At 38.2% G+C, this 19493-nt stretch overlaps 1 protein-coding gene across 3 annotated transcripts in view; it reads right to left on the bottom strand.

Annotated features, from left to right (window-relative positions):
• The window catches only part of PPP4R2 (protein phosphatase 4 regulatory subunit 2), a 41295-nt gene that overhangs the window by 8010 nt on the left and 13792 nt on the right, over nt 1-19493 (bottom strand). For 2 of the 3 annotated variants that reach the window (XM_034775781.1, XM_034775782.1), the window contains 3 exons: nt 10772-10850; nt 7529-7699; nt 775-868 (listed from right to left, as the gene is read on the bottom strand). In XM_034775781.1, coding sequence (XP_034631672.1) covers nt 775-868; nt 7529-7699; nt 10772-10850 — 344 coding nt within the window. The remainder of the gene's footprint in view (nt 1-774; nt 869-7528; nt 7700-10771; nt 10851-19493) is intronic. The other variant, XM_034775780.1, reaches the window with a different exon arrangement.

Here is a 19493-nt window from a genome sequence, read left to right as displayed (position 1 = left end):
ACAAAGGGCAGAAACAGTGGTGCAACTAAAGAAACGCATGTTTTTTCCTCTCACTGCTGAACACCTACATCAGCTTTACTAGATAAAAATTTGGTTACTAGATAAGGGCTATAATCTACCCTGAAACCAGCCACAAGCATCAGTGGCAGATCCACTATAGATCAGCAGCACTATGGGGCCCTAATTTGCGATCAATGACTTACACATGCCCTAAATATAACTGGGCCCTCCTAGGAGAACAACAATTTGACATCAATTCTGGAAGTAGTACTGCATGCTTTTGGAAAACACTCTATATAAATACTACAAAACAAGTTCTGTATGCACTGAATGAGGGTTTTAATGTGCTAACAAAATTAAAGATCTGAAAAACAAAAGCTAAAGGAGAGATTTTTGAGTTTGGTTCAAACCCACAAAGCGAGGAAGGAAGAACTGCCCAGACCTGATAACTTACATGGCTGCACCCATTGCATATGGCTCAGTTATTTAGTGGTGGGGGGCTCAGAACAGTGAGTGATATTAAATCCTATATATATTGCAATATTGGAGCACTACAAACTGATTAACAGAGACAGCCTTAATCCTGGCATTTATTTGCTTTTGGGTAAAAAAAACATTTTAGAATAGCTTTTTGCAGTTATCTTTTTAAAAAAATAACCATATTGGAGTTGCTATTATAGCCATAATGAAGCCAATAAAACGTTGGGAGTCATTTAAATATGATATAGTGGGTAGTTACAATTTAGTTCCAATGCCTCTGAAAGGAAGACATACCTTTTCCACTCCTCTAAGAAACTTGTCTGTTCCTGTATAGTTCCTCCTTGGATCTGTCAGCAACTCACAAAGTCGCTGAATAGTAAAAGGGATACTGCAATGAAATACATATAGAACAATGTAAATGGTACTTAATGGGTAAAAGGCTGCTAGGAAGCAACTGCATTATTGCTCTCCCTGCAGGCTGAAAAGGTTCAAACAGAGGAAGTAGAATTTGACTGAAAGAGCTTGTAGTAAACGGATAGATGGTTTCCTCTGCACTTGGAGGTAGGGGTATAAATCCCAGATCATGTTGACATAATCTCATTAGTTCTCATTGAGCTAGCATGCTAAAAATGGTAGTGCAGCCATAGTAGCATGGGCAGCCGTGGCATGGGGTAGCTGCCCCAAGTATGCACACGCTGTGGGTACGTACTTGGGGTAGATAGCCCATGTCACTGCTTGCCGCTTCCTACGCTACTGCATCTACACTACCATTTTTAGCAAGTAGCTCAATTAGTAGTGCAATGATTTCTATGCAAGCTGGGAATCACACTCTTTGCTCCAACTGCAGACATAGCTTTAATCTCCGATTTACATTTCTCATTTTGCATAAACACTTAGGAAACACAGCACACTTTTGGGCAATACATCCTCCACCAAAAACTAACTAAAACCCAAAAGACATCATTCCAAAAAAATCACAATTCACTAAGCACACTGTATTCAATAATTAAGTTACATGTAGATTTCAATTCAAGAAATCAAAATCAGTCACAGTTTAAGATTACTTTTATTGGGTAAATTATGAGGGTAACAAAATATGTGAAACAGCAACAGTAAAAAATGCTTTAACACAATTAAAGATTCACACTCCTTCCTACACCAGGCAAAAATAAGTGATTCTCAAGACCTATTTTGATTTTACAGTTTATAGGAAATGCATTAAATTTTGTAAATAGTACAGTCAGTTAATAATAGTTCAGATAAATAGTTCAAATAAAACAAAACAAGTATGATTAGTTTTTCTGCTGCATTGAAATAGGACAGGGCTATATACCCATATAATATTTTGTTCATACAATATGTCCTCTGTCTAGCAATTTAGTAATTGATTTCACACAAACACTAGCAAGATCAACTGAAAATTTTCGTTTTAGCAACGCATAACAGGATCAAATATTTAAGTTTAGCTGATCTTACATGCACTTCCCGTAGCAATATTAATATACATTTAAGGTAAATATTTTGTTACAAAATAATCAGCATCTAGCAAAACTTTGTGATTTATGGTACAGGAATGCAATACTGCTTTTTAAGCATTCTAACTGAATTTGTCTGAGTTTGAAGTCATTACACTTGGAACACAAAGTGCTTAGTACAATGTGAAGAATAAGACATATATTAGATATGTAGGAAATTTTTAAAAAATTACACCAAAACAGTTTATACGCAACACGATTCCATTCCTGCAGAGAACTGTTACAACTGTGTTACTCAGAAATTAGACTACTAATTGTTATAAAAAAATATAAACGAATCGAGTTTGCAATGGGTAAAGAGCATATTTTATGCCTACTTCATTAAATAAAAAACTGATCTTGTTCAAACATACACTGATCTGATTTTTCACCAAGAATATGCCATCTTAGTCAGGAGGAACCATTTTCAACCAGTGAGTGGTTACAGGCATTAATTCTGTTGGAAAGCCCTTAAGTGCCAATGTTTTCCCTATAAACAGAAGTTGTACCAGACTAAATATCACTCATTTTAATGCGTTTTGCAGATTCTACCATGTGTTATGGTACAGTGGAAGGTATATAAACCATAATCTGAAACAACTAAGAGGTATGCTGTAAACAGAATCTAGGAGAAATCTTATGTTTGGCATGTTGTCAACATCTCTACCTCCAAATACCTCAGAGATGATGCATATCAACTGTACTGTGGATTAATCAATGTTTATCATCATACACCTAAACCATGACAGAATCTCATCTTTATTTCACTCCTGAAGAACAAAAAGACAGTCAGTCTGACAGGCTAATCTTTGTGGGTCAGTACATAGCTCCTTCAAATGGCAGAGAATTAAATGCATGTGAGGCTTGCGACAGGAGTGATAAAGCAAGAGGACAAGAATATTCCCAGAACAAACCTTCACTGTAAATTTCTTTTGTATCAAAAAAGTAAGTTGAAAGATAGCAATTTAGTGAATGTTATGGCAGGCATATTTTACTTCTCCACCAGGTGTTTGACCCCTCATCTGCCTACCACTGACCAAAATGATATTTTGACTGTTTTTTCTAACTTGGTTCCCTACAAAGTTTGACTAAAATGAGCTTGTGTATTCCTTTTGGTTCAATTTACTCAATGAGAATGTCCTTGAGACTGTGAGGGTTCACTTCCTGTTAATACTGCTCAGAGCATCTTTGCTATGGATTAAGTTATACCTCGTGTTTCATCAAGTTTTGGCCAAGGTGTTTAATGACTCTACTCAGAGATGCCAAACCAGAAAACCTCTGCACAGATTCTTCAATTTGCTCCCCTTGTTGGTAGTTTCACTCACTCTCTCCCCCAATCTTGGTAAGTGTTCAGGAGGATTTAATTGATTTGTGAACTCACCCATATATGTGCTGCATATCTAAATCTGTGGATAGCTGCATAAAGATATAACTGCTGTTTATTTGTTGGGCACTTTTGGGGGGCTATCGGGAGGGACAGGACAGTAGTATACTACCAAAGGCTGTAACAGCTAATCTTTAAACAGTAAATTTAAATTACCTGTCTGCTTAAACATCCATTTACTCAGACCTATAGTTTAAGTAGTAGCATATAAAAAAAGTGAAAGTGCGTCGAATCTTGTTAATTTATTTTAATAGGTATTTGATGTTTGGAAAACAATTTGAAAGACTAACATACATGAAGTAGTTTATAAAACTCAGTGGGATTCAGCTTACTTAGGTGATATCAAACCCCATACAATGTAAGATTTGCAGCTTCAAAGTAAATTGTAGGTTCTAATTTTTTATTTTAACCTATACTATAATCTGTGTTCTGGCCAACAGCAACACTGTTTCCTTTAAAGCGTCTATAAAATAGTGAACTTTGTTTAATGCATAGTAGATGGCACCAAGCATCAAAGTATGTGCTTACAATAAACTGACATTGAGTTACTGTTTTTTGTTGACTTTTTTAATTAGCCGACTTCCAGAGGCAACGACATCTCAGCTACAGTGAACTATGTAAAAGTCATATACAAGTACATGTTATAGAAATTAAAGGTGTAGCTTTAAACCAATTTAATTAAAATAAGTGCAATTTTGTGCACGGACATTCAAACGAATTTAAGAGTGAGCGTACTGAGGAAGTTGCACCTACAGTACTAAATAGGTTTCTAAACTCTTAGTTAAATCCATGCACAAACTGCATGATAAGGCCAAAGATTGCTTCAAGTGACCAAAGGGATTAGGAATTCCATAATCAAGTGAAAATGATCAGAACTGCACTTCCCAGTGCCATTGGTCAGAGTGCTGTAAAGAGAGCCTGATCATGACAGCCATGTTATAGTGTGTTAAGCAAAAAGGACTGAAGACAAGATGTGGAGAAACTTCTTTAGTTGGTCTCATGATTAAAGGTGAGCAAAGACAAAGTCTGTATATTCTAACATGAATATTTCTCTAAGGTACCCATGCAAAAAGTTCTCCTAACCCAATAATCACAACTGAGGACCAGTACCCATCCAAAAATATCAAAGATTAAGGAAGCTTACCTCTATTAAAAAAAACAAAAAACACCACACACCAGAGCATTGAAGTGGTGCTGAAAAGCCAGAAACTAACTCAGATTAGCAAGAGTGCAAGGAATAAATCTGAAAATTAGCCCTATTTGTACTACTGAAGAGTTTACTTCTTGTTGTAAAGAATTTTCCATGAGCCCTACACCTCCAGTGGTTAGTTTTGGAAGTATTCACAATTTACTAGAAAAGGGGAAAAGGGACATGGGAAACTTCTTAAGTTTCTTAAATGTGGCAGGAGAATCTGGCCCTACCCCCATACAATGTCAGATGGATACAAACTGATATTTTGGGTTTAAACAAGCACTGCATTGTCACTATGCAGCCACCTGAAAGAAAAAGCATACTTATTCTATCTGTCAAAGTCATTTCAGCCAAAGTCACTGATTACCCAGAGAAGGCAATCATCTCTTAGTAATTGCTTTTGTATGATGTCTTCCTTTACCGATGAAGAGGAAAGATTAAATGTGTCCTTTTTCTTCCTATCTTATGCATCCTAGAAGCAAGGCCAGGAAAACCTGTTAGGTCAGGATCACAGTAAGCATCCACATTTTCTGTTAGGCTACCTGCAATGATCTGAATAAGAAGATACATGAACTAAAATGGTAAAAGGCCTGGAAATAACTGCTCTGGGGCAACTGGTGCTCTCTGGAGTCAAGATTTTCAAAGGAGTTCATTAAGTGACAGCAATGGTATAGATAAAATAGAGGCTCCATTATCTCCATGAGGGAGGAAAAAACCCTACATTCTTAAAAGAGAAGTGGTGTCTGCAGGACAGCCTGACAGAGACAAGAACATACTGGTGGTGTAGTGGTGCTGTGATATGAAATCTTCATCTGATTGGTTGCTGCTGCCTGGTTGTCAGGAGCAGGAAAGGATAGCTCAACAATAGAGACTGATGAACCTGAGGACACAGAATTGAGTTTTATTTACGTTCTAGTGTCTAACGTCACATTACCAAAAATTCACATGTATTTTATGCAACAACTCTAGTAACTTACGTGTTATTTTTTTTACTTTGCCAACAGAAACTTATAGTACATTGCTAAGGTCTTCATTGTCATGGGCTTTATCAGAATCATGGGCTTTATGGAGCAGGATACATAGACCATATTTTTAAGCCTTTGAACTGTATGTATTGCTGTTGTAATACAGGTCTGAATGTAGAACTGGTCTTGAATTTGTTAAACTGAATCAGTTTAATTAACTGATAGTGATGAGCAAATCAGGTATCAGAGTGTACAAACTGCAGCTTGTCTGTGTTATATGTTGCTTTAGATACACACCATAGGACTGTGATTACTTAAGAAGTTTCAGAATCATAGCCTCATTATAACAAAGTTATATATGAGTTGCTACATGGATTATTTCATTCCTGGTTGTGAAAAGTTTTGAATTTTAGCATTTGTTTAAAGGCAATTATTATATGGCCACTGTTTTTTCCAACTGGTGACACTAGCTGGTTTCCACTTTTAAAGAACACATGAGGAAAGTGTTTGGAGTTCTTCCTTAGTGTAACAGTAACACTTTTTAAAAGTTTGCTTTGTCGTCACAGTATTTTAATAGTGTAAAAGGCTCAGACACCTAGAAGTTTTGTCATGTGTGCCTTGGAACTATATGATGTGGTGGTTGCCTAGCTATTCATTTCCTCTGAGTGGTTTATGAGTTTAGGTAAGCTATGCAACATAAGCAAAAAACAGCTTTGAAATAATAGAACAAAAAGCCAAGACATTAGGACAAGTTTTTACTTCCTTAAAGCAGGCTACCATTAATACTAGCCAGCAGAACGTAAGAAATCATGTTACCATTTGTAGGTTTCATGGAGAAATTCTTGGCATCACACTTAAGTCAGATATTTGAATGTGAAAGTACCTGAAACTTTCAACATGCAAAAACATTTATTTCGATAGAGTCAATTCTGAAGCACAATCCATGTTTTATGTTTTAAATTATGTCAGTCTTAGGGAACTGTGATAAGAACCGTTGATCTAAGTCCAGCATATGACTCTCAAGAGGCGTCATCACAGTCCTTTAAAGTTAGCATTCTCAGGGGTAACATGGAGGAAGGCTCCAACATGTCCATTTGCTGATAAGCTGAAAATACATCAGATAAGTGGTTGGTGCAAATGAACAGAACACTAACTGGATAATAAATTTGTGACTGAGTTTAAGCTCAAGAAAGTGCTATCAAGCCATTCCAAAGAAATAGCAAATAAGAGAGTAGACGCCCATGAAAAACAAGAGCTTTATTTAAATGAAACAAAAGTGAACTTCAGAAAAGTCCTTTTACAAAAGCAATAAACAGCAAGAAAGAATACACTTTGTAGTCTGGAGAAAAACAAGTAATCTTTCAAATGCTAAAAGTATACTTTAAACTACAGATTCAGATTTGTAGGTGAAAAACACAACCATGTGTTTACTGGTTGTTAACAAGTCATAGTAGATACACTGTCTCTTTGTTGTACTGTTTGTCACAGAATTTATTGTTCTCAATGAGCTGCTAAACTGCCACATGCAAGTTAAGGGGACAAACACTGAATGGTTACAGTTCATAAAAACCGACGCACCTAAAAATGGGTTAAAATAAATCTGACTTTTAGTACCGATTTCTATCAACATGCCTCTTTATGTATACTTATTGAATTATATGAACAATGTCCATTAAAGAAAAAGTTAATCACAGATTTTAAAACAACTGAAGACACTAACCAATGTCACAAGATATTAGAGTAATCATTAGAAGACAGATTTCGGACTTTGGGTTTTTAAAAGATCACAATAAAATACGTTTAAATTGATAGGTACCGATTTATTTGTAGCTGAAGTTGTCTATGGCAAGCATTGAGCAGAATAAACATGTGGAAGTAAATCACAATAAGACTGGAAGGGACCTCAAGAGGTCATATGTGAAGGCTAATACATTGCCTAGTCTTGAGAAAAAAAATTATTCAAAAACATAAGATTTGGTTAAAAATTACATACCCATTAAATCCGGTGACGATTTTCAGGATTCGTTCCTTCATCTCCTCAAAGGGAATATATTCCACATTGGGATTAGGGGGGCCTCTTGGTTCAGGTGCAGAGGTTCTGAAGTCATCCATCACTTTCTCCAGTTTGAAAATAAAATAGCCTTTAAACTGAGGCCACTGAATCCTAAATTCAAGGAGGGGAAAAAAAACAAAACACAAGTGACTTAAGACGCATGAAAAATATCCATGTTATAATTGGTTTAGAGCATAGCAAAAATCTTAGAAGAGCATGAATTTTTATAACCAGGTAGTTCAAAGATTTAATATTTTTAAGCAACAAGTAGTTTACTGTAGCCAATGGTGAGACATTTTAGAAGACTATTCCAAGGATAGTAGACAGGACAAAATTAAACATTTTATCTTCAACAAGAAGGCTGTCAACACCACTTTAGTTAATAAATTTAGATATGAAATTTTACAAAAGCTCTTTTGCAGTCCTGAAGAAGAGCTGAACATAAACTTATTCTTCAGTTGTGCAACTAAGTTACTGACAGTTAGATTGTCAGCTCTTCATTACATGGATAATTTTATTCTACATTTGGAGAACACTTAGGATCAGCAATCCCAATTATTATTCCCATTATAGTAGGCCTAGGAGCCCTATGCATGGACCAGGACCCCACTGTGCCAGATGCAGTACAAACAGAACACAAAAAAAAGTTCCTGTCCCAAGGAGCTCACCATGTTTTACCCAGGGGTATATAGTGGGTCCTGGATAGGTCACGGGCCGTGCATTTTTGTTTATTGCCCGTGACCTGTCCGTGACTTTTACTAAAAGTACCCGTGACTAACATGTAACCTTAATAATGAGATAGCTTTGCAGATGTTTACAGGAAGCACCTCCCATGGGTGTTGGGTAGCATAGGAGAAAGCATACATATGCTTGTTTGACATTTTAAACGAGTGGGCATCATGGCTCGATCAGAGGTGAGCAGCAACTGCCAGACAGTGAACGAGGTGATAGATAGGGCAGGAGTTCACGGTGAAGGGTCGTGAATACAATCAACTTATGTTTGATGTTAAATGAGATTGCAGCCAGTAGAGGGATTCAAAGAGGGGGGTGACAGCATCAAAGCAATAGACTAGGAAAATGATCTTTGCAGTAGAATTCTGAATAGATATGAGCAGGGCAATGTTTCATTTGTCAGAGCGAAGGATATTGCAGTAATCAAGGTGTGAGATGAGAGCCTAGACGAGAGTTTCAGCTGTGCGAGTAGATAACAAAGGCCATATCTTATAGATGTGGTGCAGAAAGAATTGGCAAGATTTTAGGTATAGCCTGGATGTGAGGGCCTAGAGCAGTGGTTCCCAAACTTTTACAGCCTGTGAACCCCTTTCACTAAAATGTCAAGTCTCACGAACCCCCTCCTAAAAATGAATATTTCCAGAGATTTTCTCCTTTACCTGAGTATAAATTATAAAAGCAGTGACCTTGGAAATATAAAATTTGTTTTTATGACATGCTTATTACACACTATTATTATTTATCATTAATGTATTTTTATGACATTATGAAAACGGCAACACTCTTCCAAGATCTCACTTTTGTAGCTTGTATCACTTTGAATAAGCCTGTTATAAGACACGGCTCCTATGTTTCATCAAGAAGTATCAGATGTGAAACAGCATGAAGATATTTAAGAAGCCAGCTCAAAGAGTTCCTCCTACACAAGCATTCAGGTCTTGAGCAGTCCAGGCAAACAACGCACGTTACAACAAAGCTTCAACTTTTTCTTCATAATAATTTTAAAAACCAATACTAGCTGCCTATTTAATTTTAAAAAGCAAAAGATATCCACCTCCCTCTCCATTTCTTATAAGGAGTCTTGAAGTTTAAATCTCCTCAGTGTGATAGATGTGCTTGCTTTGATCTGCTTAGCTCTTGGAAGTCCAGGGGCTCCGGGCTGCTGGCCCCGTGCCGGGGTCCCTAGGGACAGCTCTGTCTGCCATTAGGGAATTTTTTCCCAAGAACCCCCTGTAACATTTCGTGAACCCCCAGGGGTTCACGAACCCCAGTTTGGGAACCACTGGCCTAGAGCGAGAGTGGAAGGCAGAATGGTGGTGTTGTCCACAGCGTTCAAGAAATGAGGTAGGTGGGAGGGTTTGCAGGGAGTGGGAGATTAAGGGCTCTGTTTTCTTCCAGGTGCTTCTTACCACTAATAATATGGAACATAACACTGATTATTTTTGTCCATATTTAATTCATATAGCTATCTACACTAATTATAATGTAATTCATGTGGAAAATTAAAACAGAAGAATCATTCTAGCACCTGTGTAAGAAACCACTTCTGAGAAATATTTAGAGTTTAAAGAATTAATATACATTCAAACCAACCTAGACAACCTAGCTTCTAGAAACAGCACACAATTTCCTTTATTCAAATTAAAAATTGATATGAGTCTTATAGACTTCAATTTAAAATGGAGCAAGGCCCTATATAATAAGGGAGTAAGTGTTTTTCTATTTGTGTTGAGCTGGGATATATTCATCTTTTACTTCCAAATGGCCACGTTGGTGTGAATAGTATTTTTGCCTTCACCTTTTTGCTTAACACAAGATACTATCTATTCAGCCCTCCTCCAGTCTACAAAATCTGACAAGGTACTGACGGTAAGATAGGACTATGGCTAACAGACTAGAATTGTGCTAACCTAAAAGATGTGCATACTATAACTATTCTCTTATATAGTTACTGGTCTTAAGTGTCTCTTTAGAATAGGCTTAAGTTATATGCTTCCATATTAATTTGTGAAAGGAGAACTTTACAACGACTCAGACACTTTTTTGGTGCCTTAACTCATCTGTCTCCCAGACTTGTCGGTGCTTAAAGATTCAGATGTAAAACATGTTTATGAAAGTCATTTTCAAACTTACACGATTCTTTTAAACAACTTTTATAGAGAATCTTTTGAAGTGCAATTTACCATATAACTTCAATCTAAATTTGATGCCAATGAGAATAATTTCCATGTATTGGAGCTTGCCACAAAACTAAAAAAGGATGGGTCAGAAAATTACTACAGATATTATGGGCAGGTTCTGAATAAGCTTCTCTACGTTGATCACTACATAGAACCTGCACTGCAAAGAAAAGTTTGGGGCCTTTTCACAACACAGCACATCCTCAGCAGTGCAGGTAGAATTGTGAAACTGATTAATATGTTATCTTAATACACTTCAATCTATTCCTACTGGTGTGGTTTATAGGATTCTGGATAGTTGATGAAGCCACATTTAGCCTTCTTCAGCTGGAAAAAGGATTCCACATAATCTTCAAGGACAAAAGGGAAATTAAGACAAAGTCAATATAGGACTAAAGAGGGCGGGGGTTTGAAGAGGGGAGAATATAATTCAAGATCCCCTCCCAAAGAGATTCAGATATGAGGCATTGGTCTTTTTAAAACATACGATTAGGGGCAAAAAATGGAGGTGCAACAACATTCAAAGTTTGAAATAATGTGTATTTTGTGTATTCAAAGTAATAAAATTCTTTTATTTAAAATATAACAGTGGGGCTAAACTGGGTTTAAAAGTGAGTGACATACCTTGAAAAGACACTTTACCCCTCACTCCCCCAAAAAAAGGGAGGATGGAAACTTAACTAGACAAGAAAAAAGGTGGGATTGAGAAAGACCCATACCAAAAACATGAGGGCAGAGATAAACGGGCAGAAATATGGGAAAAAACAGAAAATCCCAAAATCACAAGGCATAGATAAACTGAACAGAATAATTGTTTGTGTTTACCACTCTAATTAGCTACATAATCCTAAAGCAAAAAGTATATCATTTCCAATGTATTATATTTTTAGTTTTTTTTGTTTGTTTTGTTTTTTTTAAGTTTAACCCTCAATGCTAGCATCATCAGATTCTGCAAAACTGTAACCATGACAGACTCAAGGAGACATACTATTTATTCTGAAATCTTCTCTGTTTATAATAAGTGAGCAAATCTCAGAACTCAGACAGAAGAGACGCACTAAATCACCTCCATGCTAGCGCTGGATTACACTTTCTAGAACATTAGCCCATGAAAGTAGATTCCATTATTGCACTAAAGATTTCACAGCTCCATTAAGATTTTTCCCCTTACTTCCAACCTAGGTTAGTTTCCTCTTATTCATTTTCATTCAATTTATTATTTCTTCCTAAATACTACTATTTATCCTTTCACACAATATCATTGGTTCTCAATTATTTGTAGACAGATATCAGATCCATGTGGTCTAATATGTACTGTCTAGTATGAAGGTTTATAGTGGAAGTCTACTGCCATGAGGGTTGGCAACAGTGTCCTGTGTCATTTTAAAATGCCTGAAACCACAGAAAATATTGGTGCCACCTGGGCATATGGGAATCACATTTTCAAAGCACAAGGCAGAAATTATCCCTACAAGTTGAATCTGAAATCTACTTGGTTTTAGTTTATTTTTAAGTTACTTTAATACACTGCACCTCTCCAGGCTATAATGCTGATTTCAGTTTTAACAGCATCTTCCATCCAAGATCTCAAAACATTTGACAAAATACCTGTCAAGCAGAAAGTAGTGTTCCCATTTTACAGACTGAAGAACAAGCAAAGCTAAGTAATTGGTCCAAGAGGCACGCAGGTCAGTGGTACAACTAGGAATAGAACCTAAATTTCCTGATCCCTAATACGATGATTTAAACACTAGACAATGCTGGAATTTAGATAATCCTGTTGAAGAGCTGCCATTTTGAACTTTATGGAGCCCATTTTTCCACATAGTGGTACCCTTGGAGAGTACTCCTGCAATAGACTGATAAGGACCAACAGCAACTCTGTTAAGTCCACAGATCAGACAAGACACAGGATAACATCACACGCTATGCTCTTAGAAGCCCTGTTCTCATTTTAAACGTCTACAGGATCTTGCAGAATACTGGATGAAACAGGAGCAGATAGTGGAAAGCATGTTCAAGATGAAATTATACAGCTCACAGCTGCTTGGTAATGGAGGAAAATTCAGTCTTTTATGATACTATTACTTTTCATGTCCATAAAATCATCAAGAATTCTCACTTCATTTACCAGGATCAAGATTTTTCTGTTTAGCAATCTTGGCTGAGATGGGAGAGAAGTTGATCTTTTGGACCAAAGAGAACTTGATCTTCTCCAGATTTAACTCTATTTCTTCCCTTCCAAATTGCACCATTCAGAGTCTAGTCTTTTCCAGAGATTTCCCCTCTGATTAACCTGTTCACTCCTCTTTCTCCATTGGTGCCATATTCAGATTAAGCTTCAGAAGAAAGATGATTTTATGTACCAAGAAATGCCAAGTCTTGGCCCAGGAAAAACAGCCTCCAGCAGCTACAAATTCTTTTCCAGTGAGCTGCTGCAGGCTTACAGAACTGAGCCAGGAGTGGAAGCCCCTTGAAGTGGAGCCCTGTGTAAAGAAAGATCAATGGCTATAAAAGCCATAGACAAGACATCCCCAGATTCCCTCAAAGCTTCCGAGGAGTATCTCACTACCAAAACTGTTAGGCTGAAGGGAGAAGGAGGAAAAGCAACCAAAAATTCTGGCACAGAGGCAGAGTAGGGCTGTTGATGAGTGCAGTAACCCATTCTTGACAGCAGAGGGGGATAGCAACTAGCTGTAACAAAAAAGACAAGAGAAGTCACCAACAGATAGGATTAGAGGCAGAAAGCCTGTCATTCCCAGACTGTTGGGAACAGTGGTTTCTCATGTGGGCATTGAAAGAAGCCATTTATCTAGATAGCAATGCTACAAACAAAATAAGTTCCTTGTTTAGAAGAACTGCTGAACACAACTTCGCTGAATCTTTTTTAAAAACATTTTATCACCTCACTCAAGCCTAACTTGTTTAATAGCTTTACCAGTAGGTGCAGCTAAAGCACAAACTTCACTTTCATGGTCTAACTTACAAGTTTGAGGGTGTGAATTTGGTTTTCTTAGATACCAACACTGAACATAGAAGAATTTTCACATGCAATCAACCAGCTGAGTCAATTGCATACATATACTTGGATTTGTAGATCAAATTAATTCAACTGTGGAACTTACATGCACAAGTTAGACATATAATTTGCATACCTAAAGTTTGAAAGTTAGACCCTTAAAATCCATCTATTTACAAGAGACTATCAAAGAAGGTAGGCTGTTTGATAGGTCTGTGAAGTTTATTATTTTTCAAAGGCTCACTCATTTGTCATGTTTAGAAAAGATCAATGCATGCCAATAGTTCAGCACCTGAAGCATTCCTGTAAGAAGTCAGCATAGTAATCAAAGGGAAAAAAATGGGGATGAGCCGATTTCCGTTTCAAGTAGTAAAGCAACATTGTAGTGTGTCAAAAATGCCTTGAGAATACCCTCTTCAAACTAAAATACAAGACCTCTAAATATAACTATTTGCTACAATGTGGGGAGGAGGGGGGAAGAGTTTGTGAACCAACAGAATTTTTCTCCTTGAGGAATAGCAGAGTTTGAACAACAGAAAGCTTCCACCAACCAGCAGCTGAATGGAAATAAAAACAGAAAATGCTTTTATGTATGAAGTTCTTACATAAAGAATAATTTAGAAAGAAACCCTGCACATCAAGCTCTGTGAATAAACACAACTGAGGAATCTGCATGGACAGGACAGTACTCTCAGGACAATGCACCCACTGAATTTGCTTACAAGAACTTGCCACTGACATATGATCAGGATCTACACACTGTAAGGAAGTAGTTCTCCCCAAATGCAAGTTCAGGTAAATAAGGTACCACAAGTTTTTTCCTGACACTGAGAATTTATAGGTTTCGGAGTGGTAACCGTGTTAGTCTGTATCAGCAAAAACAGGAGAACTTGTGGCACCTTAGAGACTAACACATTTATTTGGGCATAAGCTTTCATGGGCTAAAACCCACTTCATAGGATGCATGCAGTGGAAAATACAGTAGGAAGATATACATACACAGAGAACATGAAAAAATGGGTGTTGCCATACCAACTATAACAAGACTAATCAATTAAGGTGGGATATTATCAGCAGGAGGAAAAAAAAAAAACTTTAGTGATAATCAGGATGGCTCATTTCAAAACAGTTGACAAGAAGGTGTGAGTAACAGTAGGGGAAAACAGTTTTTACTTTGTGTAATGACCCATCCACTCCCAGTCTTTATTCAAGCCTAATTTAATGATTTCCAGTTTGCAAATTAATTCCAATCCTGCAGTTTCTCGTTGAAGTCTGGTTTCGAAGGTTTTTTTGTTGGAGAATTGCAACTTTTAGGTCTGTAATTGAGTGACCAGGGAGGTTGAAGTGTTCTCCGACTGGTTTTTGAATGTCATAATTTTTGACATCTGATTTGTGTCCATTTTTTTCATTTGTGTAGAGACTGTCCGGTTTGGCCAATGTATATGACAGAGGGGCACTGCTGGCACATGATGGCATACATCACACACTGATGGTGTGATTGATGTGATTAGGTCCTATGATGGTGTCCCGTGAATAGATATGTGGACAGAGTTGGCAACGGGCTTTGTTGCAAGGATAGGTTCCTGGGTTAGTGTTTTTGTTGTGTGGTTGCTGGTGAGTATTTGCTTCAGGCTGGGGGACTGTCTGTAAGCGAGGACTGGCCTGTCTCCCAAAATCTGTGAGAGCGAGGGATCGTCCATCTAGATAGGTTGTAAATCCTTGATGATGCACTGGAGAGGTTGTAGTTGGGGGCTGAAGGTAACGGCTAGTGGCGTTCTGTTACTTTCTTTGTTGGGCCTATCCTGGAATAGGTGACTCCTGGGTATTCTTCTGGCTCTGTCAATCTGTTTCTTCACTTCAGCAGGTGGGTATTGTAGTTTTAAGAATGCTTGATAGAGATCCTGTAGGTGTTTGTCTCTATCTGAGGGATTGCAGCAAATGCGGTTGTATCTTAGAGCTTGGCTGTAGACAATGGATTGCGTGATGTGGTATGGCAACACCCATTTTTTCATGTACTATGTATGCATGTTTTATATATATTATATATTCCTGTATTTTTCACTGCATGCATCTGATGAAGTGGGTTTTAACCCACGAAAGCTTATGCCCAAATAAATTTGTTAGTCTCTAAGGTGCCACAAGTACTCCTGTTCTTTTTGAGAATTTATACTAGCAACTTATCAAGAACCCTGGATGGCAGTTTATTTACATGTGTAACTATATAATATTTTAAATCACATTCCTACGAGTATTCCACAAATACTGTACAAATACTTTCAGAATCAATACTCGGGATGAAAAAAATCAACTGGCCTTAAATATTTGTTGCTGTCCAGAGTTTTCTAGTTTTGCTAGGCTGAATTATTACTTTTAAAAAATACCCAAATTCTACACATTTCGAAAACGCTCGAATAGCTTCGTCATCCTCTATCAATATATCTAATGCCAATGACAGCATAGGAAGAACAAAAGTTAATCCCCAGATATGATGCAAATATGTAACAAGCAGCATTTCTGTCAATAATAATGGCTAATGCAACCCAAGAATTGAAACACTAAAGTATTAAAATGGTACAGCAATATAAACAAACATGGAAACAACTATCCTTTAATGCAGTGAAATGTTACACGGGGTTCTTGGGGGAAAAATTCCCTAATGGCAGACAGAGCTGTCCCTAGGGACCCCGGGGCAGCATGGGGCCAGCACCCCGGAGCCCCTGGACTTCCAAAAGCTAAGCAGATCAAAGCAAGCACATCTATCACACTGAGGAGATTTAAACTTCAAGACTCCTTATAAGAAACGGAAAGGGAGGTAGATATTTTTTGCTGTTTTTAAAATTAAATAGGCAGCTAGTATTTTAAAAATTATTATGAAGAACAAATTTAAGCTTTGTTGTAATGTGCGTTGTTTGCCTGAACTGCTCAAGACCTGAATGTTTGTGTAGAAGGAACTCTGAGGTGGCTTCTTAAATACCTTCATGCTGTTTCACATCTGATACGCCTTGACGAAACATAGGAGACTTGTCTTATAACAGGCTTATTCAAAGTGATACAAGCTACAAAAGTGAGATCTTGGAAATGTGTTGCCATTTTCATAATGTAATAAAAATACTGTAATTATAAATAATAATGAATAATAAATAAATAGTGCATAATAAGCATGTCATAAAAACAAATTTTATATTTCCAAGATCACTGCTTTTATAATTTATGTGCAGGTAGACGAAAAAATTCCTGGAAATATTCAGTTTTAGGAGGGGGTTCATGAGACTTGACATTTTAGTGAAAGGGGTTCACAGGTTGTTAAAGTTTGAGAACCACTGCTTTAATGTTATAGTGCACTTTGGTTTCTTAAACCAAGACTTTCCATTTCATGTTGCACTCAGCAAATCAAACAAGACACAATGTTCTAGTTTTAACAACTGTTAATCACTACTGCTACATAGCAACAGTAACCAAACGTATATTGCACTATGATTCTGGGAAGTATCATGCAATAATAAAAAAAACCCACACACACAGTCTCTGACCTTACACTCTAACAACCAGACACAGATCACAAAGAAAACAGACATGAAGGGGAAGGAAAAACATTTAAAACAAACAAAAAGTTATAGTGGATAGAGTGTAGATCAGAGGTGGGCAAACTACAGCCCACGGGCCACATCCAGCCCGCAGAACCCTCCTTCCCGGCCCCTGAGCTCTTGGCCCAGGAGGCTAGCCCCCTCCCCCACAGCCTCAGCTTGCCCCGCCGCCAGCGCAATGCTCTGGGTGGCAAGATCCTGGGGCAGCACAGCTGCAGAGCCCAGCCTGACCCAGTGCTCTGAGCTGCGTGGTGGTGTGGCTGCTTCTGGCCAGGCAGCGTGGCTGTAGCGCCGCCAGCCACTGGTGCTCCAGGCAGTGCGTTAAGGGGACGGGGGGGTTGGATAGAGGGCAGGGGAGTTCGGGATGGTGGTCAGGGGTGTGGATAGGGGTTGGGGCGGTCAAAGGGCAGGGAACAGGGGGGTTGAATGGGGGCAGGGGTCCGGGGGCGGACAGTCAGGAATGAGAGGAGGGATTGGATGGGGTGGTGGTCAGGGGACAGGGAGTGGGGGGGATGGGGCAGGAGTCCCCCGGGGGGAGGGGGAGCTGGGCCACGCCTAGCTATTTGCAGAGGCACAGCCTCTCCTAACCAGCCCTCCATACAATTTCTGAAACCCGAGGCGGCCCTCAGGCCAAAAACTTTGCCCGCCCCAGTGTAGATCATAGGTTGAAATTTTTAACTAGAGAGACTGAAGTAAATAAATAAGGAAGTGGGCAGCACTAGAGTGGAAAGTCACTAATGTGAATCAAAGTAAAAAGGTGGGATTTGAGAAGGAGAGGAGGTGGCTTGCACACAGAGACAGGGAATTCATTATAAGCAGGAACAGAATAAAAAGACAAAGGACGGAGGGTGAGGAATAGACAAAAGGAGCAAGAAGAGTGGACAGAGATAAAGACGTGAGATGGGAAACAAAAGGATGAGATGAGGGCAGAATTGTGTACAACGAAGGCAAGGAGTTTGACCCTTATGGGGAAAGACATAAGGAGCTGGGAACAATAACATGGTCAAAGCAGAACAGGAAGATGTGTTTTAATTGCTGGAAGTTGAATGTATTTGAGAGAGAAGAAAGTTAGCGAGGACAGAGGAAGAGATTATAATACTTCATAGGAAAGACCACGATAGCATGGAACTGGAAATAGAGAGGAAACAGTGAATTTTAAAAATGATATAAAAGCACCAAGATTTGCTGAGAACCTGGATAAAAAAGGAAAGAAAGAAAGGGAGAAGTCAAAGGTAGCTAAGTTGCCATTACACTGCATGAAGATGAGTTGGGTTAAGGTGAACTGCTTCTTAGAAGTTGCACAAATTAGCCAACAGTTTCCTTGTCAAAGTTCCTTTAAGTTATACCAGTTCTATTTGAGGAATACTTTCCCAACCTAAGGAACACTGCTTGCCTTCCCCCATAGCTTGACATTGTCTGCTAAGGTTTTCATTCCTCTTGTTACCATGGCTTCATTACAGCAATGCATTATTAACAAGCCTTTCAAAGAACGTAAAGAAAACAGTAGTTCATTCAGCAATCTGGTGCTATGTTTTGATTTAATGCAAGAACTATAAGCACATTAAGTTCTTTATGAAATACACTCACTTTTTAGTGCATTACCAAGTTGTGCAAGATCATACTGATACAAAAGCTTATCCTAGCCAATTAAACAGAAAATCCAAAGTTTCACTGTATACAGAAGAGCCCAATCATACTGTTCCTCCTACCTCTTTGGGAGTTTGGAAGGGAGAACAATGAAGTGGAAGACTCCCCTTTTTGCTCCACCACCCACGTAATTGGAGGCCTTACACTTGTGGAAGTGGGAAAAGCATCTCTCCCCCTCGTCCTAGCCTTTTCCCCTATCTGTCATGGGAGCTCTTCCCCCGGCTCCCTGACTACTGGGAAAGGGGGAAGCTTCTTTCATCTGTTCTCATTCAGTATCAAGCCATTTCCTACCAATGAATGCATTTTGCAGGCACCAGGTAAGTTTTACAATTATCTCACTAGCTTTTGGATTATCCTTCCTGGAACGACCAGACTTCACATTTTTGACCAGGAAAAAAAAACAAAACAAAACAAAAAAAAACTATTTAATAAAAAAACAAAAAATGTCAAAAAACCTCCAACACTATGTTTAAACCAAGAACTTGGCACAAAATGAAGCATCCAAATGGCCTCTAAAAAGGCAGCATAAAAACTAGAAAGGCAGAAAATCCTAGAATCCAAAGGATTTCAGAAGGGTACCCCAATGCTGGATCTCTGGCAGACTGCAGACCAAAGATAGTTGTGCCAAAATATACACATACATACATAAATAAAATAGTGTACACTAACTGCAGCTGTCCTCAACAAAACACACATCTGCCCATTGGCGTGTTCCTGAAGATAACTATCCAAGACATATTTGA

This window comes from Trachemys scripta, chromosome 7, assembly GCF_013100865.1.
Source record: "Trachemys scripta elegans isolate TJP31775 chromosome 7, CAS_Tse_1.0, whole genome shotgun sequence".
NCBI classification, from domain to species: domain Eukaryota; kingdom Metazoa; phylum Chordata; order Testudines; family Emydidae; genus Trachemys; species Trachemys scripta.
Note: the sequence above shows the minus strand (reverse complement) of the source record. Positions and strands in the feature narration are given on the sequence as shown.